At 43.0% G+C, this 12,635-nt stretch overlaps 1 protein-coding gene across 12 annotated transcripts in view; it reads right to left on the bottom strand.

Annotated features, from left to right (window-relative positions):
- Positions 1-838: 838 nt before the first annotated feature.
- PIAS2 (protein inhibitor of activated STAT 2) overlaps positions 839-12,635 on the bottom strand; it is a 30,559-nt gene continuing 18,762 nt past the window's right edge. For 2 of the 12 annotated variants that reach the window (XM_017743687.1, XM_017743690.1), the window contains exons 7-14: positions 10,655-10,760; positions 10,014-10,087; positions 9,011-9,171; positions 8,277-8,410; positions 7,682-7,853; positions 5,366-5,505; positions 3,492-3,529; positions 839-2,812 (exon numbers count right to left, since the gene is read on the bottom strand). In XM_017743687.1, the coding sequence (XP_017599176.1) occupies positions 2,624-2,812; positions 3,492-3,529; positions 5,366-5,505; positions 7,682-7,853; positions 8,277-8,410; positions 9,011-9,171; positions 10,014-10,087; positions 10,655-10,760 (1,014 nt within the window). In that variant the 3' untranslated portion in view covers positions 839-2,623. The other 10 variants (XM_017743688.1, XM_008640928.2, XM_017743694.1 and 7 more) reach the window with 9 other exon arrangements.

Genomic DNA, 12,635 nt, shown 5'->3' with positions numbered 1-12,635 from the left:
CATGCTAGTACCTGTGCAGTAGGGAGGACTTTGTGTGTCAACCTCATCCGCTTTAGTTCCCTTCTGCAGCTGGCTCGAAGGTGTGCTTGATACAGCTCACCAAAGCAGCAACCATAAACTCCCACAGTGCAAACAAAGACGCAAGAAGTCATCTAACCTTTTCTCCAAGATTCTTCTCGTGTTAGAAGTTCTTGGATAGACATTCTGATGCGTTTTAGGATGTGTTGAAAGAAAAATAAACTAAAGCCACACCAAGCTACACTGGCCAGTTTTGCTTAGCAGGGCAGCAGTAGTGCAGGCCCTACCTCAGCTGCAGCCTCTGTCCCCCTCCCCACCCATCCCAACAAATTCCTTGTTCTCTTGTGGAAGCAAGAGGACAGAAGGGGTACTGCACTGCTCAGACCCCTTGGTACACCCTCACCCTCAGCAGAGTTAAAGGATTTAGGGGTTACACAAGCCTTATAATTACTGGCACTGCAGGAAAAGCACTCTTCTCAACACCTGCTTCACACTGGGGCCCGTGACAATCCAGGCTCACATGTCTGCAGCTCGCACTGCTGCTGTCAGGGGTCTGGAAGGTTTGAAGCTAAATGCACACAACAGCTGAAGAACACAATCCTACCTCGGCCCCAATTACTGCCTGCTACACAGGGCACAGTAATTTACAAAATTGCAGCCATACTTTATTATGCCCTGAGTGGTTTAGAGCACATCGTAAGATGGACACTTGTCCTTGCTTCACTTTTCTAATGTACCTGGGAGATGTTCTCATCCCCTCAGCCCATTCAGCCACACTTGAGTTTGACATTAAGAGCACAAACAGCATCTGCACCAGAGACCAGTTTTAAATCTTTTATTCAGAATTACTTTGGAACCTCTTTCCACACTCTACTTATAGGTCAAGTCGACGTGCAATGGTGATGCAGAAAGTACTGATCTGCTGCAGGCCATCAGGAAAAACTTCATGAAAAGCATGGTTTTATTGGAAATAAATCATGCTAGAAACTGATCCTTAACAGATACAAAATATTAAACAGATAAGAAAAAAGAAAAGAAAGATTGGATGCACTATTAAGACCAACATGTGAACTCAAGACTGCTGTGAAAAATCATACAAAAAAGGCAATAACAAACAGTAATGCAGCATTAAAGGTGGGGGTACAGGGCAGACAAGAGTTACAAAACATCCTGTTTCAATATTTCTCATCCACGTACTTGGTTCAAATACTGTAACAGTACTGGAAGGCAAAAAGCACCAGACATCCAACTAAAGAGATAAGAAAAAAGGAACATAAAATTAGCAAAAAAAGTAAGATCTGGTCATTAGTGAAGGAATAATCTCAAATACAGTTACTTAAAACACAACACTTGGAAAAGCTGTTATTTCAGCATACATAGACAATACCATTATTCCAGCTCTATGGAAATGACTTGGTTTTCCTAGTCTGTAACCTCTTCCACATACAGTACTGCTGAGGTTATCCCCAGAGGTGTGTGTGGGCAGACACTGCATACACACAAACAAAGCAGCACGGTCATCACAGGAGTAAAACAGGGGGAAGTTGTTCCCTTTGAAGTAGAAAAGCAACAATCAGGAGGCCAGGAAATATGGGGCAAAGCATCATTAAGCCCTAAACACACAATTCAAAATTAGGTGGGGACACTGCGCAGCTATGGCTTCTATCTCCTAAAAAGCCAAGCCTCCCTCACAGTCCACATGGAATACAGAAGCTACTGAAGAGACAGAAACCATAATCAAGAAATCCTAGAAAATCCTCCTGCCCTGGAGAAAGCAATTCCTATTTTGTCTCCTTAGAGCTGCCACAGAAAGCAGCTGCACACTCAACTGTATACTGGGAGTTTTTGGTGGTGGCGAGGTGTCCCAATTATAACATGGGGGCACAGAGACTGTGTGATGCAGGGTTTGCATAGATAGTCTGTCCCCTTCCTAGCTCAAAGAACATAAAGAGGAAGAGGTCACAGCTTAGGCTCTAGTTGCATTTGTGAAAAACATGGAACTAGAAAAAAATAACAACCCCAAACAACTCCATTTATAGAGGCTTCCTGTACGTCCCCAGGTGAGGGGGAGGTGGGGAACAAGACATATAACACATGTCATGGCTATTTCAAAGCTTCATTCTCTTAATGAAGTTTATTACAGGCCCCAGTGAAAATCTTAAAAATTCACTAATTCTTACACTTCTGCACCTTTGTCCTAATTGCTGTCCTAGAGTGATTAAGTGCTTTCCTTTATTAAAAAAAAACTCAGTTTGTTTTTACATTATTGCTGTGTTTTACAACAAAATTAAAAATCACTTATGGAATCCACGCAGCAACAGAAAGTCAATATCCCCAGAACAAACCAAAAGCATGAACACGTGTTCTCAAAAGGGCCTTTTCTATACCAGCTATTCAATGAGGGGGGAGGGTGGGGGAGAAAAAACAACCAAAAATCATCCTATCGCTTCTCCTCCTAGCATCAACAAATTCACCCCACTTTCCCAGGAGGCAAATCGTTTCAATAAATATCAGCGTGAGCTCCGAGGTGCTGGAATTCCAGGGGGTAAGGAGGAGCAGCAGCAGCTGTGTGCAATGCCTGCGGGGTCCCGTGCTGCCCCGAGGGTCAGTCCAGGGAGATGATGTCGGGCGCGCTGCCGCCGCCGCTGCTGGTGATGACGCCGGCCTTGGCCTGGCCCGAGGAGCTAACGTGCGTGCTGCTCTCGTGATGGCTGGTGGAGGTGATGATGCTGCCAGGCGTGCTGCTTGTTAAGGTTGAGGTGAGACTATCCAAAAACATAGGAGGACAGTACTGCTTGAAACAAACAATGAAGAGTGAAGAGACTCACTGCACGAGGGAAATGTATGCTCTGAAGATACATCTTCCCCACACAAGCCCCAGACATGTTCCCAGTGGGACCTCGGTAAGGCACACAGAGCAAGAACCAGAGTTCTGCAAGTCACTGACAGACCAAGAGGGGACAGCAGCCACAAGCCCTCCTCCCTCAATCCCCCCCTTTTTGTTCTCCAGAATGGTTTGGGTTGGAAGGGACCTTAAAGCTCAGCTCATCTCATCCTATCCCCTTGCCATGGGCAGGGACATCTTCCACTATCCCAGATTGCTCCAGGCCCCATCCAACCTGGATACTTCCAGGGATGGGGCAGCGACAGCTTCACTGGGCAACCTGTGCCAGGGCCTCACCACCCTGGGGGTAATGCAAGTTAGGGCTGAGCATGTGTTTGCTTTAGAAGGCAAATTATCAGTAAAGAAAGTTTCCAGGCCTGGATTCATCATAGAAAGGCTAAACTGTATCCTCCTTAATGCATCTTCATTACCAGTTCTTGCTAGGAAAACAGGTTTTCCAAGTCTGTGGTTAGGTCTAAGCAAGTGAACTGCAAACACAGTTTGGATAACGGCATCCTGATAATTACTGGAGCACAACACCACAAAAATCAGCCTCAAAAATTAACTCCACAGAAGATCAGAAACATACCTGTGAATCAACTGGGATTAGCGAAAGAAAATCCAGACCTAGGAAGAAGAGAAGGGTAATAAATTAACATGTCTCTCTTTTATGCATGCACGACAAATTTAAGGATTTGTTTTGGTGGTTGTAGAACAGATTTTGCAATTCATACAGAGTTTCTAAATGGAATATACCACTGTGACACCACTCTCAACGACTACTTCAGGCAGCAGCAAAACGAGTTATCTAGTACAAGTGGCTCTTTTTAAGAATGAGGATGACATAATGATGTATTATTCACTGGATATTGCAGGGTGGTTCAATGTGGTTGCTTAGATGGAGGTTGCCATTTGGAGCTGTTGGTTCATAATGCAAGTTTCACTGCATATTGTACCTGACTTGGCCAAACTGGGACATGAAGAGTGTCATCACATTAAAGATGCTGGAATGAAGTAAAGTCACAACATGCACAAGTCCAAAAACAAGCAGCAGGTCTCTTCCTCAACCCACGGGCAGCCAATAAGGAAACATTTCTAATATCATCCCCGTTTTGTGTCTAGACAAATAAAAGGAACGAAGAAGAGGAAACTACAAGTAGTTCAATGTATATCCTCTAAGAGCAGTGACAACTAGTGTCCATCTTAAACACCATTAGCATGTAAGCACTTAGGGCAAGATGTTTAGAATTATGAAACCAATGAAATTACCACATTTTTTGGTTTTTTTTTTTTTTTCTTCTAAATATTGGCCTTGTGTTTGCTATGTCAACAGAAAGAAATGGTATACTCCCTCCCTCTCCCCTCACCTCCAAATCTCTTCTGGCCTGTGACATCTCTCCTCCTCTTCTCCATTAGAGAAAAATTTTGAAGGAGATTTTAAAGTTCAGCTGCATTTACAGAACTTCTTTTGTCTGTGCAAGTTCTAGAACTTCAGTTGATAAGAGCTGGACAACAGTTCTAGACTTCTATTCTCTCAGCACATTCTCCTATCCAATTTGGGAAGACAACTGATTTCTTAACAAGGGAGAAGTGGAGGGAGGGAGCAGTAAGGGAGCCAAAATGGAGAGAGAAACAAGGGGAATGATATCCATCTCATTGCCAAACTGGTGCTGAAAGAAGAGGAAAAAACCCAGAGATGTTGCAGGGGAGGAATGGAGACAGGCAATGGAGCAGGGAAAGGGGAAGTACAGGAGGCCAAAGTGACACCTGTCACCACAAGTCACCACTTCCTGGGCTCTGGGTTTGTTACAGCCGGCCAAGAGAACCCCCAGAGTCCCTATATACAGTGTTCTTTTCAAGGAGCCAGGATAGAAAACAATCAGTATCCCCACCTTTTGTCTGATATTTAGCAGCAGTGTTGAAGAATACATCATAGGCATTTAGGGTATGTCTAGGTAAAGAAAGTCAATAGAGGTCAGCTCACAGATTGTAGCTCACCTTAACCTTTTTCATACAGTCTAGACAGAGCACCACTACAATCAGCTAGCAGAGTAACTACACTGAGGGCTGGGATGAGTCAGCACCCTCACACCTCTAGTAACTAAAACAAGCAACTACTCTCACTTGCATCTACAACACATAACCACCAAATGTTTACACAAAGTCTGGCTGAGCATGGCAAGAGCAGTTTCCGGCTGCCGTGCCCAAGTGCCAATTTGTACCCCAAAAGCAGTGTTTGTCACATCACTGTTGCAAAATGCAACCTGAAAATGGGCAGAAAGCCTGTACTAGGCTTGTCTAGACATCACATCAGTGCAATACTGCATATAGACTTGTTCCATTAAAAAAAAAAAAAACAAAAAACAAAAGCAACCAAAGAGTTAATCAATTCTTCCAATTTTTACCCACCCCATAAATTAATACTGCTGTCAGAACACCCATGAAAAACACTCAGCACCTTACCTGGCAAGTCTGATGAAATACTGGATATTGGTGGATGATGGAATGGTACTGGGTAGTCTGTTAATGAAGGAGGAATAGCAGCAGCATCGACCGTCGTCACACTGGGCACTCTGGCAGTAGATGGCTGATACATGAGAACCCTGTTTCAAACAGCATGGGAAATTACAAACAACCTGGCCGTTAGTTGCAGAAGGGAAACCATGCACTGCTGTGCACTCTCATTCACAAGTCACCGAGTGACAACACAACTATAGCGTGGCTACTCACTACCAGTACTCCACTCTAATTTCCTTTTTCATAACAGTCTTCATAATAACATGACCGTATCTTGGCTCTCAACAGCAGCTGTGACATAAGAGCAAGTTGGCATTAAAACAAAGTACAGTGCTGGAGTCATTGGCAACAGTCAAAGATAGAAATGGGTGTCTGTGAGCAACCACAGAGGGATGTGCAGGTGACCAGAGCCAGGAGGAGAGTGCTCCATTCAATTTCTCCACAGAACTGCTGCTTGGTGCCCACCTGTTACACCAAGGGCATGACTGACTGTTATCCTGCCCCACAGGATGACATAGATAACACATGTGGGAATTAAATATCAGCCTGTCTTTACTCACAGCCTCCAGTTCAGCTCTCTAGGAGCATGCCACACCCTCCTGGCAGAGCAGTTACAAACACCACCACAGGTGCTCAGGCACCAGCCACGTACATAAAACAGTTCATGAACTCCGTATCAGGTGGAAACAAGCAGAATTCTGCTCCCAGATGCTTCGCATCACTTCCTCCAGCCATCAGTGCTATACACTCATCTTCCTTCCCAGACTCCTACCTGTTAAGCTACTTTTGACATCAGAAGCTTGAATTTCAGACCCTCCCTTCTCAGGCACCTCTCATACTTCAGCCTACACTGTTGCTGCCTCTAAGAAGACACCCCAGTTTTCCCAAAACTAGCATTCAGACAACACTGTTTAAAGCAGGTAAGATATACCCCAAAAGCCTGGCTTTGATTTGGATTTGAAGAACGAAAATATGCCATATCCATACCCAAAAAGCAAGGAAAATACATGGGTCACAGAGAGACAAGAAAAGTCAGTCCTCCTACAATTACAGTTGCAGGTAGCCATCTCAAACACAGGAGCACAGAAGAAGTCTTGGCGCCTTCTGAAACTTCATTAAGAGATGTATTTGTAGCTACATTTTCTTGTAAAAGTAAGGAAGAGTCTCTTGCAGAAGGACTCCTCCACAATCCTCACAAAAAAGCAACAGCATTTCAGTCTCACTGCTGAAAAAGGTTGAAGATGACCAACTATTTGCTCTCCAAGGACCACACACACATTCCTGTGGACTAGAGACTCAGCACACCTGCTCATTACTTTTGAAACAGAAAGCGAACCTTCAAAACAGAAGGGGATTTGGTTTATTATTATTATTTTAGTACAAGACATAAGCCACTACACAGAGAGACAGACACACACCTCATGCAGGCAGCAACACTAACTGATGAGCCACTGTTAAAAGCTGAGCTTGGAGCAGTGAGTGCTGGTGAGCCTGACCAGTGGCCCCCACTCCCTGCAGGTCTGGGCTGCCCCAGGGGCCAAGAGCAGGAACATTATAGAAGCTACAAGCAGCACCTGAGTCGAGGTGCACAGATCAGAACAGACAGAAGGTGGCACAGCAGGAGAGAAGCTGGTCAAGCCTGGTGCTAAAGTCAGGCCAGACTACAAAGATGGAGCGGTTGCCAGAGGACTTGGGCAGTCATCAGTTATGCTAATCAAGGTGCAGGACTGACTGATGACCACAGCCAACAACAGCATCCAAGACGTTCCAGAATTTAACAGAGAGATGAAGGAAAAGCTTATCTTGACTCAAAACAAAGTGGCTCCCTTCCAAGGCTGACAGGATGGATGAAACACAAAACACAGCCTCGTCCCCTGGGCACTGGAGCAAATTAGATAGAGAGTACAGCAGACAGCAAGAGAAAAGCCTTTAAGATGACACTAACTCAGCAAGAATGCATAAAGTTCCTCCACTTGGCATAATCTACTTTCTCAGAACACTGCCCATTAGCTTAGTCAGCTTCCTTTTCTATGCAGAAATGTCCCTGCAAACACAGCAACAGTCAGCGCAAGTCTTTTGTGAGGTGTAAAACTATTTAATAGTGTTTTGCCTGTACAAAGTTACTGTATCAATACAACCTTCTACAGGAGAGGCCTAGACATTCTCCTCTGCAAGTGTAGAGCTGGATTCCAAGTCCATTTCTCTACAGATCAGTTTAGCTGAGACATTACAGAATAACAACTAACTTTAAAATTGACAAACCCTTTGGTTGGGCTTCCGTGTATTTCAGACATAAATATGCACTTCCGTTTGGCTGGAGGATCTTCCTCTTCATCAGAAGAGCTTTCTATTGTCAAGTCGATAACATCAACTTTCTTCTTGTTTACCTCACTGGCCACTGTCACAGAACATGGTTTGCTAACAACACTGGAACCTGAAGAAGAAAATAAAAATCATTGTTCTCCAAAAGCTGGTGATGTCAGCAGTTTCTATTTGCAAGAGAACCAGGAACTCAGATCCTGTGTAATAGATCACCTTTGTGGCCATTACAAAGAATGTTATGCCCCAGTACCTGCTTTATGACTCTTCTGTATCAGACTATTAAAGAACAAACTTTTGTTTTCACTTATCATTTTAAGAATGTAAAACAAAAGGAACCTTTCATTTCCTTAACTGCTATTATAAAGAGCAAAGACAAAGACGAAAAATGCACTCTTAGAGACACAACTCTTTCTTTTCTAGTTTAAATTAGAAGAAGGTTAGAAGTAGTAAGCCCTACACAAAACAAACACCAACAGCCACACGCATTATCCAAGCACCTTGTGCTGGTTTGCAACCAGTACCCAGATGTACGTACTTTCTATTTTGGTGCATTGTGGACTTGACACTTTCACAGCTTCCTTCTTTGGCCTCATGGGGCACCAGGAGCCATCTTCCTGGAATTTGATCTCATCCACATCTGAACATTCATTAAGGATTTCCATAAAGAGGCTGAAAAAATAAAGTTTCACTTTTGATTCTAAGTGACATTTTTATTCTAAGTGAAAAAGAGACACAGAAAAATCTAATTATGATCACCTTCTACCCACTGTGTCTACTCTCTCCCTAGTTCCTCTTACCCGAAAACCTGTAATTACAGCCATTGCAGATATCAGAAAATATTATCCCAACCTATCCATAGTTCACTCCAACACTATTGCAATGCACAGATTTACATACTGAAGCAGAAATCATCATCCCTTGAACCAAGTTAGACCACTGTTATCAGTTAGAAGTTACATTTTGAAGTTAACACCTTTCAGGGATGGAGACATGTTTAAAGGAAGATCTACCCCCAGGTGTCACATTTACATTTCTCCAGAGGAAATATCCTGAGACTCAAGAGTTTGATGGTGCAGTTAGGAGAAAAATTTATATAGTTCATTACATGGGAAGAGAAACTGTTTAACAGAGTTTAATGGTTCCTCCAGTCTGAAGTATTTTGACAAAAAGAAAGTATGAAGTGGCTAAAACTCAAGTCACATAAGTAGCTACTGAGTACATAATGAAAAATTTTAAGTAACTGTGTAATCTACAAAGGCAGTCTCTTACCCATCTAGTATTAGGCTCTCATAAGCTGCCTTTTTGTCACAGACAGGACAGATCCAGGTAGGCTTCTTTTCATTCATTTGAAGATAAAGAGCAGCATCAAAACATTGCAGGTGTGTGCAAGTCACAGCCCGGCATGGGATTGTCAGTCTCATTTTTCCCAGCTGCAGCAGATGCATTTCAAGGGTGTCAGAACAGAAGACAGACAAACAGGCCTGAATGGTTAAGAGTGAATCCAGAGGCATTTGGTGAAACAGCTCTTCCTGCTCACTACAGAGGTGCCCAGGGCTAAGGGTGCCGCAAGCAAATCCACCCCATCACAGCACCCACAGTGCTCTTAAAAGAAAAATTAATCCCTGCCCCAAGGCTTCACCATGCTGAGAACAGTCAGGAACATTTTTAATGGACTTGAAACAATGTTATTTACAGGATTTCATTTTTATTAAACAACCTACTGAAGCACCCACTTCTACAATTTTCTTATAACCCAGTATTTCAGGTGTTTTCCTGAGCTCTGTGTACTACACTCAGAATGACCAATTTCTTCTTGGAGAAGAGAATCCCCAAGGCAGCATTACCTTATTGTAAGGTGATCAACTTTTTTTAGTTTGCTACTGTAGCTACAGTATAAGCAAAGCCACCAAGATGAGGAGATAAGAGGTTTTAATTGTCACTGTATCCTTTAATTACTCTGTCAGCCTGCCAGATTACCCTCAGCACCTCAATATAGGAGATTAATCCTTCTACAGGCCTCACTGTGCACAAGCAGCAACATGACTCAGTGCATCACAGCTGAGGCATTCACAGTCCTAAACCACAGCTGGGTGACTGCTGCTACAATCGGGTGCTTGTAGATGCACCCTTCTCCCCACTATTTTATCTTGACTTGTTAATATAAAATACAAAGCCAGTGAGGTTTCTACAGCAAAGCCTTTGAAAAGCAGCCCAATTCTGCACTACAGATGAAAATATGAATCTGTATCTGGAAGTTTCCAGCCATACTTACAGGACACATCAGAGAGACCCGCAGACTGGTTGTGGCAATCTCACTATCAGGATCTGCAGTTAGTTTTTCTTTAACTATTAAAATAAATAAAGAAGTTATACACAGAGATCATTATTTCAAATGCTAACCTTGATTCAGCAGTACATGCACTTTTCTTCCAGCTATCTAAAAAAATTAAGCATCTAGGAAACTAGTTCATAAACAACAAAAGTTTCACTGTTTATAAGCAACTGGCAAACTGCATCACAACATTATCTGATGTTGTTTGACTGCAGATGCAGTAACAGCCATACAGAGCAAACTCAACCCAACATGTGAAGAGATAAATAAAACAATCAGGACTGAGTGAGGTGCAAGTGAAGAGAACTCAGGACATCTAGCTGCACCTCACAGCCCAGCACAGTAAGAGGTGCTCATGGCATTCCCATAAGCACATTTCAGATGAGACCTCTGGGTATGCTCCCTAAAAACTCTCACTGAAAAAGAGTGTGATGCCTCACCAGCAGCCAAAGGAACCTGTGAAACCCTGGGCATGGACTTTCTTTACAAAATACAGCAAGTCTCTTCTGTATTACCAATTCTAGTTTTAAAGAGCCACTGACCACCCTCCAAAAGTACAGACAGGCAAGTTTATTACTTACTTAGTGCTCTGGAATGATCAGGGTTTCTGATACCTTTCATTTTCAACCTCTGCAAAAGCATAGCTGAGGTGAGCTGGCGAACCAGATACACAGACATGGAGTAATTCTACAAAAAGAAGGATTAAAGATTAAATGCTGATTTCATACACTACTCCCCCTATGACAATAGCTCACTATTTACTCTAGTTGTAGCACACAGTAAAAACAAATGTTTCTTTTTGCTTAATCATTATTAAGAGCATTGACAGACAATTTGAATTCTGGGGAGGTCCAACATTCTGCCAGAATTCTCTGGCCAATCAGGTCTAATTATCCTGCTCCAGTTATAACTGAACTAAAAAGTAATTCCACAACTAAGAGACAATCTGGGCTCTTCTCCTGGAAAGATAATTTATATGTGACACATTTCATACATGTAGTCTTTTAAGAACTTCTCACATTGTGTCTCCTTAATCTTCCCCTTTTTTCCAGTGTCAGTGGGGAGCTCAAAGGATCACATGACAAAAGATAAACAGTCTTTATGGTATAAACAACACCTTCAGAAGGTACAGAGCTGCCCCAGTTTCTTTGTACCCTTCCTTTAGCTTGTTCTGTACTTCTAAGCCCAGCCTTGTTACACCATGTCCATTCCACTGAGCCTGGCCCCGTTTCCCAGCATTTTCTACTCCTCCCTAACTCACACCACTTGTCAGCTTCTTTTGTTCAGTGTTCACTCCCTCTTCTAGGTCACTAATGAAAAGTCTGCAAGCCCCAGTGCTGCAGGATAATAATAATGGTTTCATCCATTTAACAAGAACAACCTGTGACCTCTTATTTCCACTCTCTGCCAGCCACCTTCCTATAGCTCCTACGCTGCCTGGATACTGCACAGGAACTTCAAACAACTCCTACAAGCCCTGCTCCTCCTTTACCACCTATAGGAAAATCAGCTCTTACCTAGAGAAGCAGATAAAGTGTTCTAATTGCACATGAAACCACTAAGAAACCCAGATTTTTGGGTTTTCCTTAACAAATGGCCACCTGTTGCCTACAGAGAAGATTCTATAGGCTCAAGTCTGCCCAGCTCTGAGGGGTTTACGACCCCTTGGCTCAGCAGCCCTCCTGTATCAGCCCAGTCCATGCCAACAAGCCCTTACATGACACCCTGCGCTGTTCCCCAGAGTCTCACTTTGAGGATGAAAAGCAGCAAATTCTGGCACCAGCATTAAACCACAGAACTTGCTTCACCTCTCAAGGCAAGGGGAGGATGTCCAAGCATTCCGAGTCATCTGCTTCCATCAGAGTATATTTTGGCAATACAGGGAGGAAAGCTAGCAGGCATCAGCACAAGAGGCCAAGACCACCCACAGGACTGCAGCCATTTTAAGATTCTGTGCTTTGACTGGGAAGCAATGGCTCAGATCTTTCTCTCCATCCCTGTTCTAGAAAATTGTCTTTTGATGTCAGCATTGCCCTTCACTAATTTTTTCAACATTAGCTTTCAATCCAATTTGTTTTTAAAATTTTAATATAAAAGCTTATACTGAAGTCTCTTTGAAACATGTGGTATCTTTAGTCCAGAGCATTTGATTTTGAAGAAAAACTCAAAGAGAAAACTACTCTGATAACTGAATCCAGATTTTACACACCTGCTCACAGATAAAGCAATCAATAGTTCTTGACTTGCCAACAGCTGGAAAGGTGCTGCAACAGTTATTTAAACCTATGATGAAGTCAGAAATTCCTTGCACTCTCCTCTTCTTTCCTTAATAAATCTACAGGGAGATTTACTATTCACACCACAAATAGTTTGTTATCTTTGACATGAAATTCAGGAAAACCTAAAAGCAGACCTTCTAATGTGAATCCTCTAAGAAAATCTTCCCATCTGTATGTGTATCTCACACACATGTTACTGGAAACTACCACAGTTACAGTTGTTTGCTGGCACTGATAGCAAGTTCAGCCACCTAACACAAAACACTTGCCAGCCACATCAGGC

Source organism: Corvus brachyrhynchos, unplaced genomic scaffold (assembly GCF_000691975.1).
Source record: "Corvus brachyrhynchos isolate BGI_N302 unplaced genomic scaffold, ASM69197v1 scaffold8, whole genome shotgun sequence".
NCBI classification, from domain to species: domain Eukaryota; kingdom Metazoa; phylum Chordata; class Aves; order Passeriformes; family Corvidae; genus Corvus; species Corvus brachyrhynchos.
The sequence above is the reverse complement of the archived record's forward strand: the minus strand, read 5'-3'. Positions and strand labels throughout refer to the sequence as shown.